Genomic DNA, 19,710 nt, shown 5'->3' with positions numbered 1-19,710 from the left:
ATTACCTCTAACACCAGCAAGGTGTTTTTTTAATCGGCTAATACCCCCATTGGCATCTTTTTCACAAAAATTACACATTATACAATTTTTATCATTTGGTTTTGGATTATATCCATACTTCCAACCCAGATCACTTTTTCTAGGAGTAGCAGAAATAGATCTATAACAAGGATTTTGTTCTTGTTTTTGTTTTACATAACTTAAAAATTGCTTAATCTCCTCTCTGACTGCTTCAGGAACATTTTTACAAGGAGCAACATCCCTTTTAATATCGGCAAGATGTTTCTTACATTGGTTTATGCCTCATTTTGTATCTTTTTCACAAAAATTGCATCTAACGCAATTTTTGTCATTTGGATTCGGGTTGTATCCATATTTTCAACCTGGATCTCCACTCCGACTAACTCCTGAAGAAGACATATCAAAATAAAGCAAGCAATCTAAAAAATGCACTTACTTTGGTTGCTTGAACTCCAAACTTTGAGAAACACTTCGATGATTCGATGATCGATCCAATGAAATGTAGCTTCTTGGAAGTTGTTTTTAGTCTAAAGGGGCTTCTTATGGGTTTAGGGTTCAAATGAACCTAAAAGCCATCATTCTTAACCTTTAAATCTTTCAAAATTACAAAATAAAAAAAATATATCATTTTTTCTGCCTCTGGGCGGCGCGTAGGCCCTGGGCGGCCGCCCAGGGCTGAGCGCTAGGTGGGTTCCGTACCGCCCAGGCAGCCGCCCAGGGACGGACCGCCCAGTTTTACCGTCTAGGCCTGGGCAATGCGCCCAAGCCTTTTGGAGCGCCTAGGCGTTGGGCGGTCCGCTTTTTGAAACTATGCCCCCAATTAACAGCTTCAAAATGTAACTCTCCAATCTATTGAAAAAACGGGTAGGGTCCTGTCTTCCCCACTAAATTACCCAAAAAAAAAGCCAAAGGAAGCAGAGATTTAAGGCCTGGCTTCCTTCCAAATCCATCAGACCAGGAACTGCAAATTTTCATGCACATAGACAATTGAGTATAAAGCAAATGTGGGGGTTAACACATCCACAACACCATAACGTTATTAACCCTACTACTAGCATGAACATTCTACACGACCTTCAAGGGGCAAAGAACTCTCGAATCTATAGAGATTGTTGAAGATCTCGTATCATTTATAGTTTATCATATCATATATAGTAAATATAGTGTATCATGTCCACAGTACGTCTATTATATATCACAGAAGGTAAGGAGGTGTGTTACACTTTGTACCTATCTTGCTATGTAAGTTATGTACCATATCTTACTATGCAAGTTACCCTCATGTTCTATACATATATATGTTGTGAATACTGAACAGAATACAAAAGTTTTTCTTTTGGCCCTCTTGAATGTTTTGCAAAATCTGCCTTTCCTCAATTTTCTTTTTAGAAAATAAGAAAAGGAAGCCCTCAACCTTCCACGGAATAGTCAGCAAACACACACTTGTATTCCTGAAACAAACCAAACTGGAATCCAAAAATGAAGCCAACAACATTACTTCCAACTAAAATTGCCATCAACACTTGTGATAAAGATGGCCTCTAAGTTAGTCATCCATGAGAATATAAAGCACATCAAAGTCCCTTCATTCTAAAACAACTTCAGCCTGTAGCTAATATGCTATAACTTTCAAAAAGCTACGTGGTACATTAAGTTAATAAAAAAAAAGCATGGCATCATCTTCTCATTATGAAATACTGCTACTCAACATTCCATGCTTATTTGTTGGGGCGATAGTCGTCCAATACTCTTTAACTAAGAAACATTAGGAAATGTAGCACTCTGCATGTCCTCAACAGCACATCAGTAACAACGTTAACACTTGGAAGTATTGCAAGCTGAGAAGGGGGATCCACTCCACAGTTAACAAATGTGACCATAAGCTGCATTATGCAGCCCAATCTATGTAGAAAGGCCCTTAAGCGCAGTGCTTTAGCCCGCAAAGGCAGCAAACATGAGGCACCCTCCAGGGCAATCCCTGCCACATAGGTGGCTGCATCAAGTCACGCCCATGTGGCAGCATAATTTGGACCTACAAGTGGACAGAAAATAGCCCAGGAGGGGTAAAATGGTCCTTTCCCTAAAGCGAGGGAGTAAAAAGGCTTGTGAGGGAGTATAATCCCCTCAAAATATCTTAGAACCAAACTTTTTGGTTCTAAGAGGATTAAACCAAAATATCAAAATCATTATTCCCTTTATTTCAGTTTATCTTCCACATACATTTTACCAGCAACTTCTCAAGTTGATTTTGCGCTCATAATGGGAGATACAGGAGCAGAATACTAGCCAAGGGCCTGCTGCTTCAATGCCGCTGCATTTAACAGCTTTTTCTCTTTTGAAAAGATTGACTGTATAGCATTGATGGTATACAATGCATGTACAAGTTACATCAACGGTCCCCTTGACTGAGACTAGTTATCATTTTGTTGTCCATGTCGTGTTTTGGTTTAGAGGTTTTTGGTTTTTGCTTGTGCTTTCCAGATGCTTACTATTTGGCAAAAAATTATTACTTCCAAATTTCTTTTAGTAGTATAATACTATGCTTACTTTCTTGCTTGAGTGCTTGGCATATTTATGTATTTCCTTTTTCTTTTTTTAAATTTAATGAATGGATTAGATCTTTTATTCTCCATGCTAATTATGTTAGAGAATAGAAATAGAAAAGGCATTTGTTATTCTATCAGCACACAGAGTTTATATATTAGACACAAATAATAAGTTAAACTATCCACTATCACATAACATGTTATTCCTGAAATACTTTGAAATTTTTATAATCACATTTTATATATTTTTTGAAATTTTTTAACTCTGACTCAGACTTGGCAAGATGCCGAGTGAAGAACCAAAAATGGGAACAGACCAGGCCTGGTTGATTCCCAACATTTTATCAATTTCTAGTTAAGGACTTGGCTGAGTCTCTGACAGACTCAGACCAGTCGGACAGACCTGACTCAGGCTGGGGACCCTAGCAGTCCTGATCCAAGTCCTTTTTCTTTAACATTGTTTCTAAGTGATGCATCTCATTACATTAATGTGCCCCAAAGGTAAACTAGGCACAACCCATTTGTGCACAACAAGAAACTCCTATTGTAGATACAATCTTTAGGACATGGTACGAATATCTATACTAAACATAATGTGCTCAAGGAAAGATTGGAAACAAAAAGGCTTATGACATGGTTAATGTACTGACCCATAGGCATCAACAATTTCTTGAAACGCATGTGTGAAACGATTAGTTCTGAAATATGTGGGAGGTGATTCCTCTGCATCCATCACTTGGAATATTGTCCCCACTTGTGAATTGCTATCCATAGTCGCACGTTGCAGTACTTCTTGAATCTGTTATACAATGACATTACTTTAGATTTCATTTCACCATCCATATGAAAAGACGAGGCCTATATTTCTTGACATATTTCATATCTGTGCAGAACATGGAACAAAGCAGTGTTTAAAACACCAGTGACTGAGGCTCGGACTCGTCCCACTCACTAGGACTGCAGGGTCCGAATGAAAATGACAAAAGCTCAGACAAGTCTGACTGAGTCATCAGTCCTCGGTGTTTATGGCCATGAGATTCGGCCGAGTTGGAGCTCCCGCTCGGCCGAGTAGGTGGCTGACTTGAGCCAGACACTAGCCAGTCCAAGCCCTTACTTTTTAAACATTGGAATGTAAAAAGCATCAGCAGTAAATGTTACTTAATAAAGAATATGACCTGAGCTTTTGCAAATAGAGGGCACCAGCCCTCTCCAACAAGACACTTCTTAGTAACATCAAAATTTAGCATGTTTAATGTATCATACACTGCTTTCTCTTTTTTCACCTGGAAACAATGAAATGATAGCTAGTCATGTTGATTTCCACATGGATATGCAAATTCTATTCATGTAAAATTGTATGAAAAGCACCCATTTACAATTGAGAGCCTGTTTAAGGTCAAGACTAGTCAAGCTTGTCTCAATTGTAAATGTTAACTCTTATCAAAAAAAAAAAAAACTGCAATTTAATTGGTACTTACCAATAACGTCCATTCTTTTAAGTGATAACCAATGGATGTGAGAGCCTTGTTCCTGTGACGGATCCCAGCATCAAGCGTAGCTTCAAATTCTGAAAGTCGTGACAAAACCTACAATAAGAAATCAATTTGGGTAAACAACTAAATAAATGTTTCTTTAGAAAAGCATAAATGTCTAAGTAGCTTGAAGCAACAAAAGACAACATCCCACATTGAAAAGTGAAAGGAAATTAATGCAGATTGCAGCCACAGAAAATGCTTGACCAAATCTTACGAACTTATAACATAAGGAACAACATGTTGCACATAAATGCCTCACCAACAAAATCATGAATAAAAAGGACCAAAATACATCTTGCAGGTGACATTCCAATATATATTTACCATGATATAGCAATGATAAGAGATGCTGTCCAGTCCCCCTTCTAACTCAGTAGAGAATAAATCCATTTAGGGGTCATGGCACAGTAGTCATCACTTAAATGAAGAAGCAAACGATTGTGATGTGGGCACATAAGCAAATGATAAGAAGAAACAGTGTGGCACGTGAGCTCATTATGCTTGATTTGGCATCAAGAATGAAATTGGAGCCATCATGAAAGAGCCCTGGTCATCACAATAAGTGGTACAGAAGATGAGACAACGCCCAAGTTTTTTAGAAGGGCACAAGGTTCTTTTGTTTTAAATTGACTTACAATGTTCTTAAAATAGGACAGTTTAGTTTAACATTAAGGGTCAGTGGAAAGCTCCTTTAGGAACAGACTTCATCGCTTGTTTGGAACCATAAAAATAAAACTCTTCCAACCATAAGAATGAATAACTTCTTGGCAGGTAAAAGGAACCAACATCAAAGGAACAAGTGTGCTAACATTGCCTTAAGGAAGACTAACAAAGAAAGAAACATCAAAAAAGACAAAGTCAAAGTGAATACTGGGCTCTCGAAGACATTGTGCACAACATATTTACACCATTAAATTACTGCCCTTTTATGTAGGCTGTAACTACCAAAGTTTGCACAATAATTTATGCAATGGGTAATGGAAAATGCTCAAAAATTCGAATGCACCAGCCTAGGCAGTTTGGGGAACAAGCTGCCTAGGTGGCCAGGGGCCCTCCTAGGTGGGCGCCTAGGAGCAAGGATCGGCCAAACCTGGAAATATTTGATATAGGTCCAAACTGGGAAATGTTCACAAAATGTTTCAAGTTTCCAACCACAAACATTTAATTATATCACAAAAGAAAAAAAAAAAGAAGTAATAGAATATCAAATCATAACACATTATATAAAAAATACCAAACCCTAATTCAAATATTGTAATGCACTAACCTTTTCAAAGTGAAACGGATATCGGCCTAGTGATCTTTTGCCACCAGAAGTCCTCATATGCAACCACTCCAAGCTCCAAAAGTAGCAAGAAGTATTTCTTTTCATTTCATAAGAATCAAAAATGTTGAAATTTTTTCAATCTTGAGAAAAATCTCAAAATCTAAGGTTTTTTTAGAGTTTCTCTCTCTAAAATACACAAAGGGTTTTGAGGGCTAAAAGGCTCCCCAAAATGCTTTCACACCCTTTTAGGAAAAAGAAAAACCCCAAACTACCCCTAGCGAGGGCCTTTTTCCTCCTCGGGCACCCTGCGTTGAGGCACCGCCTTGGCAGGCACCTAGACGCACAGCGCCTAGAACCCCACCTCAGGCACCTAGACGCACAGCGCCTAGAACCCCACCTCAGGCCCGCCTAGGCGTTTTGGCTTTAGCAGCGGCCTAGGCAGCTGGGCAGCCAAATTTTCGAACTATGTTATGAGCAGCTATTAAAAGCAGCATCTCCATTGCACCCTTTTGAGAGAGGCACAAGCCAAGATCTAGACAATAAACAGCTATCACCAGACGTGGTACACCAGAATCCAAAGTGGATGAAACAAGTCCCATGTCCTATGTTTGTGCTATCAATCCATTCAACAACTATTTAGAGTCTCCAAAAGGAATTTGATTTTACTACTTTGGGTCCTTATCGTGGCAGAAAGTAAACTACGTCCTTTCTTTACCAGTAAAGATGGATTTGATTATTATAAAAAATAGTAAAACATGCACATCCATGTCAAGGCCATGGCTCCTAAGTGATGTCAAGGTGTCATATAAATGGTCAGAAAAGTCAGCATCAATCACAATAGTATCAGGTGCCATTCCGCTATGGGCTAGAGCATTGGTGTACCAATTAGCTTACCTCAACACATAGCAAGATCAGAGGTGAGATACACCAGTGTCTGCAATATTATAATCATCAGCCCCCTAAGAGTCAAGGTCACACAAGCCCATCTAACAATCTAAAGAATACCTTAACAATGATAGGATCATGCACTCCCAAGGAGCGCAACTAAATCTGAGGTCAGAAATATGAAACTAAAGGAAAGACATTTTGACCCAAAGAATTAGCTTCAATGAGATAGGCACATATATCCTTTTGGAAAGCCAGCAGCCGTCAATATACTTGATGCAGGCTGTGCCATACCTTACACACAAAAATAACCGGCTGTTTATGTTAGTGTGCATGCATCAAAATTTTCATCAGAGAACCACTCTATATGTTCACTGCAAGGACTAAAATTATTCTTTAAGAACGATTCACAATCGGCTTCAAATACCATTTAATGTAAATGACATGATTAAGAAATGAAGAACAGCTAGACAAACTCCTCTAGCATAAAAAATAAATAATCTTTCACTGGACCAGAAGAGTTACCACTTCATAATCATCCATACCTCTCGAGTTATTTGCCTCTGTTTATTAATTTCCTCAGGAACAGGGTAGCAATTTGCACCAAACGCTTCACATATTTTCAGGACTTTTGATTTAGCCTGCTCCCCCGAAAAGAATACCACAAAAACAGTTCTCTTAACCTGCCATAAAATGAAAGTGTTAGCAGGAAACTGCATCCATAATTCAACTTTCAGAATCAATGAAGTTTTACAATCAATGAACAGGCACCATCTTCGGAAGAAAGTGCCCAATTTGACAGTTAGTAATTCCATCAAGTGATATGGTAGCCCGACAACAAAGGATGAATTTTGGATAAAATCAGAAAAAACAAAAAAGTAGCAGGCGCATAGGTAGGGGAGCTATTAACGGGCGGTTCGGGCTGGGCCAGCCTTAGCCAAAGGCTGGCCTGAAATAGTTTTGGGTTGGCTCAAGGCTGAGAACAGCCCGAATTCATGATAACTAGGCCCCAGCCTGAAAATTTTGGGCTGGCTTGTGCCTTTTTTAAATATGGAAAAAAATTATATATTTATATACAAAATTTATAGTTAAAATAATTTCAGGCCGGGGTCAGTCTGAGCCAGTGCTGGCCTAAACAAGCCCAGTCTAGGTTCGGGCTACAACTGGTCCACCGGCCTTAACATTTGGGTAGAACCTATCCCAAAACTGGGCACAGCCCGAAAATCCATGGGCCGGCCCGGGCCTGTTACTAGCCCTACTCATAGATTCCATTGCAAGTCAAGGAGTGACAAAAGATCAAGAAGGAAAAAGGGACAACATAAATAGCTTTTAAGCAGTATTGCAGCATAAAACCTTTTCATTTGATGATGGGTCTATGACATATTCGTCAAGAGGTGCCTGATTAAATAGCATATTCCCCCTTGTAGCACGAAAGAGAATCCTCTCAAATCTAGTAATTTTGGTGCTACAAATTATTCCGCTGATAAATCTCAAACCAGATTGTTTTGAAGGCGCTTGCTTCAGCTCCTGTGAAATTGAATTTGTTAAGAGCAACTAAAGCAGGTAAGATATAGTAGTAAAATACATCCATTCAAGATCCAATGACACAGCAAAGTCTTACCTGTTCAAGCAAAGACATGTCCTCGACATAGTCTTCCGTAGAATACACATTTTCATCTAGTTCCTGCTCCTGGGCAATGACATGGCTCTGAGCTGAAACAAGGAAGCCACCTGCCTGGAATCAAAAATATGGGGGCGCACAGAGAACAGTAACTCAACAAAGATACATAAAATAAGAACAATACCAATAGTAAGAATCATAAGAATTAGATCAATTACTTACTATGCATCAATTAAAAGATTGACACATTTAGAATCTGTAAACTTTCGAAAAAAGAAGAGCACATCAAAATGCTACCTCAAGCAAATCAAATAACATAAAGGAAACACAACTTATCTATCATAGATAAACAAATGTGAGCTAAGCAATAATACATCCTTTGTCGGCAACTTCATGTTCATAATAAGGGAAAAATTATGGTCTTTCAAAAAGGTCAGTTGATAACATATCACAGTATATAAAAAGAAGAGCATAATTTTTCCCTTATTAAAAAAAAAAAGGCCTCCCCCTCACAGATGTTTTCAAGCATATTTGTGTCAAGTCGCATTAGAAAGCCTGTGGATGGCTATACCAAAGGGGGTTACTGTGGATGGTTGTATCACAGGGGAGGTATAGCAGCAGGATGTAAAAGGATCTAGAGCCACCTAGAAAGGAGTTATGCTCGGGGGACTGGCACCCTAGTTGGCCTATCTAAGAGATGTGGAGAAACCGGGAAAGGAGTTCTGCCTGGGGGACTGGCACCCTTATTGGCCTCTCTAAGACTAAATAGATATTTTGGGACAAGCATCCACCTCCGTTAGGATATCCTTTTAAGATCTGCAACTTACTTGCCTTTCTGATGCATATCACCTTTTGGAACAGTGTTTCCACCGAATTACATCCAAAATAAAACAGAAAATCACTATCCTGATTATCGTATTGGAATGGGCCTAGACGAGTCCACCGAAGAATCATTAGTGATAGAATACCTACTTCAGCCCTTACACTCCAAGAAATCTCTTCAACTCTGCATTGCTTAATGAGAACTTACATATTTATAGTATTTAAGAAAGGAAACGGGTGCCCAATACCACTTAGTGGTTAACAATTTTATCGGTTATACTCATATGTGGATTTTTTTATTTTTTTGAATAAAAGAAAATACGGACACAAAAAAATAACAGAGAACAAAATGAGAGGCACAGGTTTTTTTCCTTTTTGAAAAAATAAAGGGAGTTACCTGTGGATGGTTGACCACAGGGGAGGTAGAACAAAAGGAAGAGAGGGAAGGTAGACTCACCTGGAAAGGAGTTATGCTGAGGGACTCACTGTTTCACCTCTTCCACTGTTGAGTCTACAATCCCATTCCCTTAAAATCCAAACAGCAGTGAGCCCGTAACCCAAAGGAGTTTACACACAGCTAAGCATGGTGGGATTTGGTAAAATTTTGGCACAAATGGCTTGTGAGTATACTTACTAGAATGTTTTCAATCTGGATGTGCCTGAAAAAACCGGTTTTGGTAAGCCTTTCCTGGAGATCAAATTTGTGAAGCATGCGAAGCATGAAAATAAGATTTTCGTATGTGCTTGATACAGATTAATAAGTCCTTGGTATATTCATGATCTCCCTATTGTCCACACAAAAAAAAGGGCATTACGAAAAGAATGGATGCCCACAAATGCTTACCCCTATTTCTTTGATCGAATCATAGGGTTGTGTTTTCTACAGAAATCTTTGCCAAAATTTGTATGGTTTATCTGAGATGTATCTACCCCTTACATATAATTACACATATCCAGTATTCATAGAGCTAATAGAAGAAGAAGCACTTGGACACAAAGATTCTATACACTGGAAGCCTAAAATCAAAGAACCTACCTCTACTTGTTTTCCAAAGTTTGATACAGATACAGGATTTTCTGGGGAAGAAGAAGTTGCATGGCGGATACAGACAGCTTCTTGGGCAGATGAAGTTTCTGAGGATGAAAAGGAAGAAAGGCAAAGAAAGGGTAAACAAGTTGAGGTTTGTAGATCATCTTGTCCCTATCACATAATAAGAGCTCTGCAGGTTCTCTATCGATTTCTAATGATGAGTCACTGATTTTCTCTGATGATGAGCCCAAAGTTCAAAAAAATAAAACAAAGTTTTAAAAGTGACTATAAAAGGGATTTTTGCAGCTTATTTGGTAAACTGATCGACCCTGAGTCATCAAAAAGTCATGTTTACCAACTCAGAAAAATGGTACATGCTTAAAATCTTTTATTAGTACCAGCCGAAATAGCTATTGATGATGGTAAAAATTGGAGAAAATTTGAAGTATTTTTAGATATTGGTGCCAACATAAACTTTTGCACCAAAGAATTATGGAAGGCTTAGATAAAATATATCCCCAAACTATGAATGAAAGAAGAAAATTAACTAAATTTGCCATAAATGTTCCTGGAAAAATTGGAGAAAAAGTACTTAAGGTGAACTTTGTTAATATTGATGACGGTGGTTATCAAGCTGGAATTGGTTCAGTAACTCTTGATGAAATCGGCCCTTAGACCATTTCAAAAGATCTGTTAATTCTTACCATAGAAGAAGAAAAGGAAATTGTTCCCATAAATCCCCCATCTTTCAAAATGAGAACCAACAAAATATAGGGAAATCCTTCTATAATAGTAAAAAAGGAAAATGTTCAGAAGCTAGAAAGAGAGCATGAAAAATATGAGATTATAAAACAGATCAGAGGCATAGATTTAGACAAGAGTTCAACATTATTGGATATAAAAGATGTTACAGAAGCTTTGAAAAATTGTTGTGTTGAACATCCATTAGAAAATTGGGATAAAGATTCACCCATTGCCCACATAACCAATCGCCATGATGTTCCAGTTCAAAGAAAACCAAATCAGTTTAATAATGAAGATGAAGAAGAAACAAAATCTCAAGTGAAAGAAATGGAAGCTAAAAGAATGGCAAGACCATCATAGTCCAATTATTCTTGTGTAGGCTTTATTGTTAGACATCATTCAGAAGAAAAAAGAGGAAAAGCTCATATGGTTATTTATTATATTCCTCTAAATCAGGTAATTGTAGACATAAAATGGCCTCTGAGAAATAAAGAGGAATTAACTCTGAGAGTGGCAGCGAAAAAGATTTTTTCGAAATTTGAATGCAAATCCAGTTATCACCAAGTCAAGATAGAATAAAAGGTTTATTCACAAAACAACTTCTCCACTCCAAAAGGACTATATGAATCAATGGTGATGCCATTCAATCTGAATAACGTTCCATCACAATTTCAAAAAGGATGCACACAAGTTTCAAACCATCTTAAAAATACATTGCTAACTATATATAGATGATTTCCTTGTGTTTTCTGATAATATCCAGGAACATCTGGAGCACTTAAAAGTCTTCATTGATATTGTGCAAAAGTATGGAATTGGCCTCTCCTCTTCGAAAGACAAATTTTAGATTGCGAAAGATACAATTGATTCTCTAGGAGTAGGGGTGGCAACCGGCCAGGCCAGCCCTGGCCCTCGTCCCCATACAGTAGTCCACACCTGGCCCTAACCTGGACAAAGAGACCCTGGCATAGATCCGGCCCTAGCCCTATCAGGCCTGGCCTGGGTCCAAAAATTTATAAAAAAAAAAGGAAAAATAAGAGCCGGACAGGGCTAAACCGGCCCATTGCCACCCCTATCTAGGAGTCCAAAATATCAAAAAGCCATATAAAAATGCACCCACATGTTCTAAAGAAGATCGATCAAGTTCTAGATAGATTACAAGATAAGCTACAGTGCCAGAAATTTCTTGGTTGCTTAAATTATGTTCAGCATTTTATTCCAGTGTTATCAGACAACAAGAAAATTAGAATTGTGATGAAAGAAGAACCCTTTCGACGGACAGAGGAAGCCTCCAAAGAAGTTCGAACCTTTAAAGCCTCCAAAAATTAGAAATGTGACTCCTTTCCTCGTGATTCTACATCCTCTCATCTACTACTGTTCTACCTCTCCCTTGTGGTACAGCAATCCACAAGTAACCCCCCTTTGATTTTTTTTTTAAAAAAATACCTTTGCCTCTGTACTTCATTTTGTTCTCTGTTATTTCTTTTTGCACCCTTATTTTATTTTATTCAAAAAATAAAAATTACATTTAATTCGAAAATGCCTATCCAATATACATATGATTTTGATTTAGAATAGTAGAATAAGGGTAAAATGTAAAATAGTTGAAAGGTGAGGTATATTCTAATAGATTTCCCACAGATTTATGAGATGATGCTTCACAGAAATTAGAGGTACCTTAGGGCTGATTGAATTTTTGGTGGACATGTGCAGGTTTACAAAATGCATATCATTTATCAAATCATAAAGAAATCCCAATCCTACAGGCCGATAGTTTTATTCACTGCTTCCTGCCTAATATGGCAGCTAATCACACCTTTTGGTGGAAGAAAACATTAATTCTATACCCAAGAGAGTTTGAGGGAAATCGCCCACTTTAGGAACATAAACAAATGGAGAATGGATAACAAGAAGTTCATCCACTCCTCTGGGAGTCTGCAGTTACAATCAGTTAATATCCAATTCCAAGTTTCTGACAGATCATGTACTCGGTACCCAGTAGTGAGATCATTTTCAGATAATATAAAATTTGCACATAAACCAAAAGTTACAAATTCACTTACCACTACAAATCTTAAATGTTCACCATGCACCAACATGTGAACAGAAGATTATGTAAGAGTGTGTCCTACAGCCAACAGTCCAAGTAGCATCACATTTTATATGCAAGAGCTCAAGAATTTGAGGTCTTACCAAACCCGCTTGCACACAAAAGAACAGAAACTGCTTTTTATTTGATAATTAAAGAATCAAAACCTTTTTTTTGCCTGCATGTATCACTTGAATGTTGGAATCCATAACATATCAAATAATGTGTTTCATCTAATGTACTAAAAAGGCCAGGATATCCCCAAACCATAAGAATGGGAAAGGAAAAGGGGCATCTGGAAGGGAAATCCTACCCAAAAGAGAATAAAAAGTCAAGGCATAAAAATAATCCTACCAAAGAAGGAATAAGAATGTATAATGTTAACTGATAAAAACAAGGTATCAGAAAAGTCAAGATTTTAAAACATTAAATACTCACAACAGCCACTATTAACATAATGGAATTTTACATTAGAAATCAAAAGAAAAGATCACCTTTTGTAGAACAAACTTGAACTCCAAAAGTTCATTGTAAGTCCGACTTAGTTTTTCACTATTGGCATTCATCTCAAGTAGTTCTATTTCATGCTCAGCAAGTTGGATCTGCACATAAATCAAAATGACAATTACTAGGGGAAAGGAGCCATCCTGTAGATGAATTTTCTGATACAATAAAGAAAAATTAAGCTTTCATTGATTCTCAATAAAGAAAAACGTGCTGAAAATTCTTCTCATATGATTATTTGCACCTCTAGCTCCTCCAGGTCCATCTCTCGCTGCATTCCAGAAGGAGTGGAAGATGATGATAGACCGGCTTTGCTAATTTGATCAGAGAAGAATCGCAGCTTACGTGACATCTCTCCGCAACGTTTTACCTATATAATAGCTTCAGCAAGCTTCAGATTATTGGAGTCTCCAGAGACACATGACAAAAATTTGAAGCAAGAGTTGCAGTTACAAAATCCACATTATAAAACAAGAGGTCAATAGCAGTATAGAACATTAGTTACAAAATAATTAACAGACATGTTAGGACACTTAGGTACATTGGAAGTATGATGATTGTATCATCATTAGAATTTCCATTATAATTTCTAATTAGCTTAATCAGGAAATATCTTACAGAACTTTACATCCTCAAAAATATGTACCTACTACCCTGCTTTATTTTCTTGTGATTAAATGAGAAAACCAACAACACATTCTTGAGAACCCCCCCGGTCGTTTATATAGAAAGCTTTCACTGGACCTTGTTATTGTTCCTAGTGATTACAAAGGCATCAACCTTTCTATGGATCCAATTTTTAGGACAGTATGAAGCATTTTGTATTTTGTCTTTGAATCCAGCAATGCAATGCCCAATAAAGCCCTATCCAAAATCTACTAAAGTCTCCTTGACAAAATCACCCTAGATATTGGAAAAGATTCAAACCTATAACTTTCTTAAATCTATCTCTCAATGACTGTAGCCTTCAAATTACTTATGGTTCACAGCGTATGCTCCCACTTTTCTGCATTACTCTAGAAGTTAATATATGTTTTCACACTTACAAACAACGCCAGCACACAACAAAAAAAAGGAAGATAAACACCGCAACTTCCAACAACCAATGTTAGACACTCCATCTGCTCTCGTGTCAGGCGTCGACATGCAGATACGTGTCTAGGGTCGTCACGCCTAGACACATGCTGGCGTACGTGTCTAGGTGATGATATAGGGACTTAGTACATATTGAAACTTACATATAAAGTGTCATCATTTTTTCACAATTATAAACTCTTGGCCAACATGGTAGACCTTACCCTTGTCCTCCAAGAGGACCCTGTGTCCAATCCCATGATATACACTTTTTGGAATTTGAAATGGGCATTCTTTTAAAATTTGCCTACGTTGTTGAAATTTAAAAGGAGCAGGCTTGGCTTTTTGAAATTTGAAATGGGCTTTTCAAATTTGCTATTTTAAATATAATCATGAGCCCATGGGTACCGATCGCCTCCACCACCCCACCCTCTCCAACTCTTTTGCTCTCATCTCTCTCCCCGCCATACCAGCGTCTAACCTCGCAAGCCTTGTACAAATCCTCCCTAGTTGGCGTCGTCCACCCCCAGCTTAATGACCACAAAGGGTTCGAAAGATGGGACAAGGAAATCTGGAGGGAACCTGAGCTCAAGTGCAGGCCCATCTCCGACGGGTTCTACCTGTTTTCCTTCCCCTCCGTTGTTGCAGCCTAGTCCATCCTCCAACGCTCCTCTTTGGGCTCTTTCAAGGGAGCCTCCCTTTATGTCTCCAAATGGACAGAAGATTTTGGCGCCTTCCGCCGGTAGAAAGTTTGGATCATGGCTTGTGGAATTCCCCTACATTCGTGGTGCCAGGACACTTTCAAAGCTATCAGCAATGCATGCGGCTCCTTCGTAGGATTCCATTGAAAATCGATGGAGAACACCCCTCTAGGGTCCCTTCATGTCATTGTCGATGTCCTTGACCCTCAGTTTATTCCACCTTCCCTCTGGCTAGAAGTAGCCGAAAACTTTTTTCGGATTTACATCTCTTAGTCGACGGCATCCCCAACCTCACCTCGCTTCGTCTCCCCGGTGGGGCCTTCGCAGGGGGTAATTTATCACCGCAAGTCACCCGCTGAATCATCCAATTTTTCGGACCCTTGGATCTTCATCCCCAGAAAAATACCACCTCCCAGGGAGCGTAGACCTCCGCCCACTCGTCGCCCAGGACAACCTCAATGTACAACACCTGCACAGCTAGACCCCCCCCACCGACTTGTACTCCGCCTCTGCTAACCCCACTACCCACAACCCTGCCTCCTCCCCCACCACCACCTCTACCCTCGTCACCACCACCACCTCCACCTCCTCCTCCACCTCCACCTCTTCCATCCCCATCCCCCTCTGCGACTTTGGATACAGCCCGTACCAATACCGACGCCTCGATAGCTGTGCTTCCAACCTCCGTTGACCCTAACAAAATGCATGCCACTCGGCAGTCTCCCATGCTTCCGGGTCAAGCCTTTGTTGGCCCAACTCACCTTTGCCACCTACCTCCATCTGACAGGTCCTTGACACCGCCCCGCCGCCCACACTTGATGACACATCTACACCAATGACCGTTCTGGACCCTTAAGGAGTTCGTGCGCACGTTCCATCAATTCCCCTTCTGCCGCCATCTTCACCTAACCCCTGTACGTCTTCGACCCCCCCTTTTGCCACCTTAACCCTCCTAGTCTCCCATCCCGAGGCCTCTCGCACCCAAACCATCCCCCACCCTTCATCAACCCATCAACCATTAATCTTCTTCAGCTCCCTTACGAAGTCGCTCCACCCAACCCTTCCCGGTTTGTTCTCTTCACCATCCTCGACTCCCGTCATCACGTCAGCCCCTGCACAACGCCACCCTACTGAGGCCTCACCATCATTACCACCTATTTCCACTAAGATGGCCTCCATAGCCCCCTTCCTATCTCCCTTTCATCAGGGAACTACCCCTTCACCTCTTCTCTCGCCTCTTTATATCGATTTGGAGTCCGAAAGGGGCAACGATCCAGAGCAGCACGACCCTACCACATTGACTCCCTTGGCCGAACAAGAACCCTCTCGAGCAGAGACAACCCCGGAAACAATGGACCCTAAGCTCTTCGCTTGCAACTTGCTTCCACCCGTTCTTGTGGGTCTACCTTCTGACCCCCTAAGTGCAGACCCTGTTATCATAAATGTTCCTCTCACCCATGTTTCTCCCATTTCAGTATTCATCCCAAACCTTGTCCCTCCATCCCTACAACCTGTTATCCCTCCTTTTCTCGATCCCTTCTCCACCCTTTTGCCACCCAACTTTCACAGCCCTCTTTATTCACCTTTATCCAGGGTTCCTTATGGCCCCTCCACTCTCTACCCTCCCTCCCCTTTCCCTGCTACCTCCACTCGCCCTATCTCACCGAGCCCCCAACCAATATCTCATTCCACCTCTCACTCTCTTAACCCCACTCCTAGGCCTAATCCCACATCGGTCCCTCTGCTTTCACTACCCTCTTGTACAACTACTGTCGGGAAGGTCTCTATTCCCTCCTCTGTTCCACCCACTACCCCAAAGATCGCATACACACCACCTACCCTCTCTCTGGTCGATCCTGGCACCACCTCGATAGCGGATCCTTTCGGTCTCTCGAAGCGAATCTTCAGACCTACAGAAGCCGACGGGCTACACTTTTTGGTGTTACAAACCTTACCCACCCCTGCTCCATCAACACCAGCCTCCACAGGATACTCTTTATCGGTGGACATCATGGGGGATCCTCTCTCTCCCCCCTCGGTGGAATCTGATTATGTCAATGGAATCTATAAAGGCCAAGCACAAATATGGGATGTCTTCAAAGTTATGGACTTTCCACAAACCGGATCAAAAGGACGGTTTTTAGAATTTTTCAAGGCAGACATGCAATTACGAGTTCAGATAAGCAAGAATGGCACCCGCAAATTAAACAATTTGGCATGTAGTATCAATAACGATAAACCCTCTTCCTCCAATCTCTCTGTTTCCCCTATCGTGCCTAAAGATCACCCAAAGGCCTTTTGGTCAGGCGGTCCCTTAAGAGCTCTCCTCTTGCTTTCACTCCCCAATGCTGATTCTCTCATGGAATATCCAAGGGCTCGGATTACCTCACAAAAAGAAGGCAGTCAAGAACCATTGCTTTAGACACAGGCCCACCATTTTGGCCTGAACCTACCCTGCAACAAGTTCGACAAGTTTGAGGGCGCAGACCATGTCAATGGGTTGCACTTCCAGCCGAAGGAGCCTCGAGAGGAATCCGGGTTATTTGGGACCCCACAGCACACTCCCTGCATTCTCACCTTGTTTCCAAATTCGTTGTTTTTATCCTACTCTCTAAGATCCCTAATGGTCTGCCCAAGAAATCTTATGCGGTTTATGGACCCAATTTGGACGCTGACAAATTGATCATGTGGGAAGAACTCAACCGGATTGCTAATCTGTCCCACCCAATCTGGTGTATAGGGGGGTCCCATGAGAGAAACACCTCTAGTAGAATCACTCCCGCAATGACAGCCTTCTCTGACTTCATTGCCTTGAACAACCTGATCGATCTCCCCTATCAGAGAACTCAGTTCACCGGTCTAACCACTCTTCCAACCCAACCCTCTCTAAGCTTGACCGCTTCCTCATATCTAAAGAATAGGACTCCACTTTTCCTGGGACACATTCTCTAGCTCTCCCAAAACACACTTCTGACCACTGTCCCATTCCTCTAGACTCCAACCCAACCGAGACTAGTCTAAACCCTTTAGGTTCGAGTTGACATGGTTAGAAAAACCTTCACTCCTTAGCCTTTTTCCGGCATGGTGGAGGTCTCTTTCCGATATGGTAGATGGTTGGGTAGGCTTCAAACTTCAACGCAAGTTGCAATTATTGAAAGCTCACCTAAAATCTTGGAGCAAGGGTCTACCGGGGTTCTTAGGCCCACAAAAAACTTCTACACTACAAGCCATAAAGACCTTAGACTCGCTAGAAGAACCAAGACGCCTCTCGGGGCCGGAATTCACTCACAAAGGCGAACTTAAGCTCCAATATCAAGCCATCCTCAAGAAAGAGGAAATCTTCTGGTACCAGAGGTCCAGAATCAAGTGGTTAAAGGCCGAGGATCTCAACATTGACTTTTTCCACAAGACGGCCAATTGCAAGCGCAGAGACAACACCATCACACACCTATTGGTAGGCGATAATCTCCTGGACCAACCTCCTCAAATAAAGCAAGCCATCCTTGGCTATTTTCAAAACCTCTTCTCTGCCCCCCCCCCTGTTTTTCGACCCCAATGGGGAACATAGAGTTCCTCGTTGTACCTCCAGATAAAGCAATCTAGTTAGAAAGACCCTTCTCAGAACAGGAAATTTTAGCTGCCATATCTGGCCTAGATTCCAACAGGGCCCCCGGACCCGACAGATACCCCACAACACCATCACACCCCTATTGGTAGGCGATAACCTCATGGACCAACCTCCTCAAATAGAGCAAGTCATCCTTGGCTATTTTCAAAACCTTTTCTCTACCCCCCCTGTTTCTCGACCCCAATGGGGGACATAGAGTTCCTCGTTGTACGTCCAGATAAAGCAATCTAGTTAGAAAGACCCTTCTCATAACCTGAAATTTTAGCTGCCATATCTGACCTAGACTTTGACAGGGATACCCCATTGCACCCTTCAAATTGTTTTGGGGATCTTTTAGAGAAGACTTTCTCAAACTGTTTGAGGTATTCTTCTATAGGAAATAGGGCCCTAAATGCCACTGTCATCACACTTAGTCCAAAGATTAAAGGGGCTACCCAACTGAAAGACTTCCACCCTATAAGCTTGGTGAACTCTACCTACAAGATCCTAGCCAAAGTCCTCACCTCTCGCCTCAAAGAGGTTCTCCCTCTAGTCATCTCTACCTCACAAAGTGCCTTTATTAAAGACCTACAAATCCTTGATGGGGTGCTCGTTGCCCATGATTTTATCCATTCCAGAAATCTGGCCAACGCCCCTGGCATTGTGGTCAAGTTGGACTGGAAGAAGGCTTACGATCACGTAGACTAGGACATCCTTGAAGAAACTCAAGCCAGGATGGGTTTCGAGACTAAATGGAGAGCATGGATGAAAGCGTGCTACTCGTGTCCATACTTCTCCATCCTCATTAATGGCACCCCCAAAGGATAGTTCCCTTCTACTAGAGGCCTCAGACAAGAAGACCCCCCATCTCCCTTCCTCTTCACCATTGCAGTTGAGGTCTTCAGTAGGTCAATTTCCAAAATGTATGCAGCCGAATGACTGCATGGATTCTCGGTCGGATCTCGGGCCCCTATGGTATCTCACCTCCAGTATGCAGATAATACATTGGTATTCTGCAATGCCACAACCGAAGAGATCCCAACCTCTTCCTGTTTCTCAGGTGTTTCGAATTCACAACTAGCTTCAAAGAGAATTTCGACAAAACCAAGATGATGGGTGTTAAGATTGATTCAACTACACTCTCAAACTTTGCCGAAGATGGGGTTGCGAGGCCGGAACATTGCCATCTAAATACCTTGGACTGTCACTTTGCTTAGGCAAACCAAAATTGAGATTGTGGTCTCATCTCTTAGAAAAAGTGAAC

General features: G+C 40.9%; 1 protein-coding gene across 7 annotated transcripts in view; it reads right to left on the bottom strand.

The window, feature by feature from the left end:
- The window catches only part of VHA-A1 (vacuolar proton ATPase A1), a 55,360-nt gene that overhangs the window by 11,266 nt on the left and 24,384 nt on the right, over positions 1-19,710 (bottom strand). For 5 of the 7 annotated variants that reach the window (XR_016061406.1, XR_016061407.1, XM_006843186.4 and 2 more), the window contains exons 3-10: positions 13,309-13,434; positions 13,055-13,162; positions 7,876-7,989; positions 7,608-7,781; positions 6,800-6,937; positions 4,046-4,153; positions 3,743-3,850; positions 3,218-3,366 (exon numbers count right to left, since the gene is read on the bottom strand). Coding sequence is in view for 5 of the 7 variants with exons in the window: in XM_006843186.4 (XP_006843249.1) it covers positions 3,218-3,366; positions 3,743-3,850; positions 4,046-4,153; positions 6,800-6,937; positions 7,608-7,781; positions 7,876-7,989; positions 13,055-13,162; positions 13,309-13,434 (1,025 nt within the window). In the remaining 2 variants the exon portion in view is untranslated. Of the gene's footprint in view, positions 1-3,217; positions 3,367-3,742; positions 3,851-4,045; positions 4,154-6,799; positions 6,938-7,607; positions 7,782-7,875; positions 7,990-13,054; positions 13,163-13,308; positions 13,446-19,710 lie in introns of those variants that run through there. The other 2 variants (XM_020666510.2, XM_088874646.1) reach the window with 2 other exon arrangements.

The sequence above is a fragment of the Amborella trichopoda genome, chromosome 8, assembly GCF_054954075.1.
Source record: "Amborella trichopoda isolate Santa Cruz 75 chromosome 8, AtrichopodaSantaCruz75HAP2 v2.0, whole genome shotgun sequence".
Classification (NCBI taxonomy): Eukaryota; Viridiplantae; Streptophyta; class Magnoliopsida; order Amborellales; family Amborellaceae; genus Amborella; species Amborella trichopoda.
The sequence above is the reverse complement of the archived record's forward strand: the minus strand, read 5'-3'. Positions and strand labels throughout refer to the sequence as shown.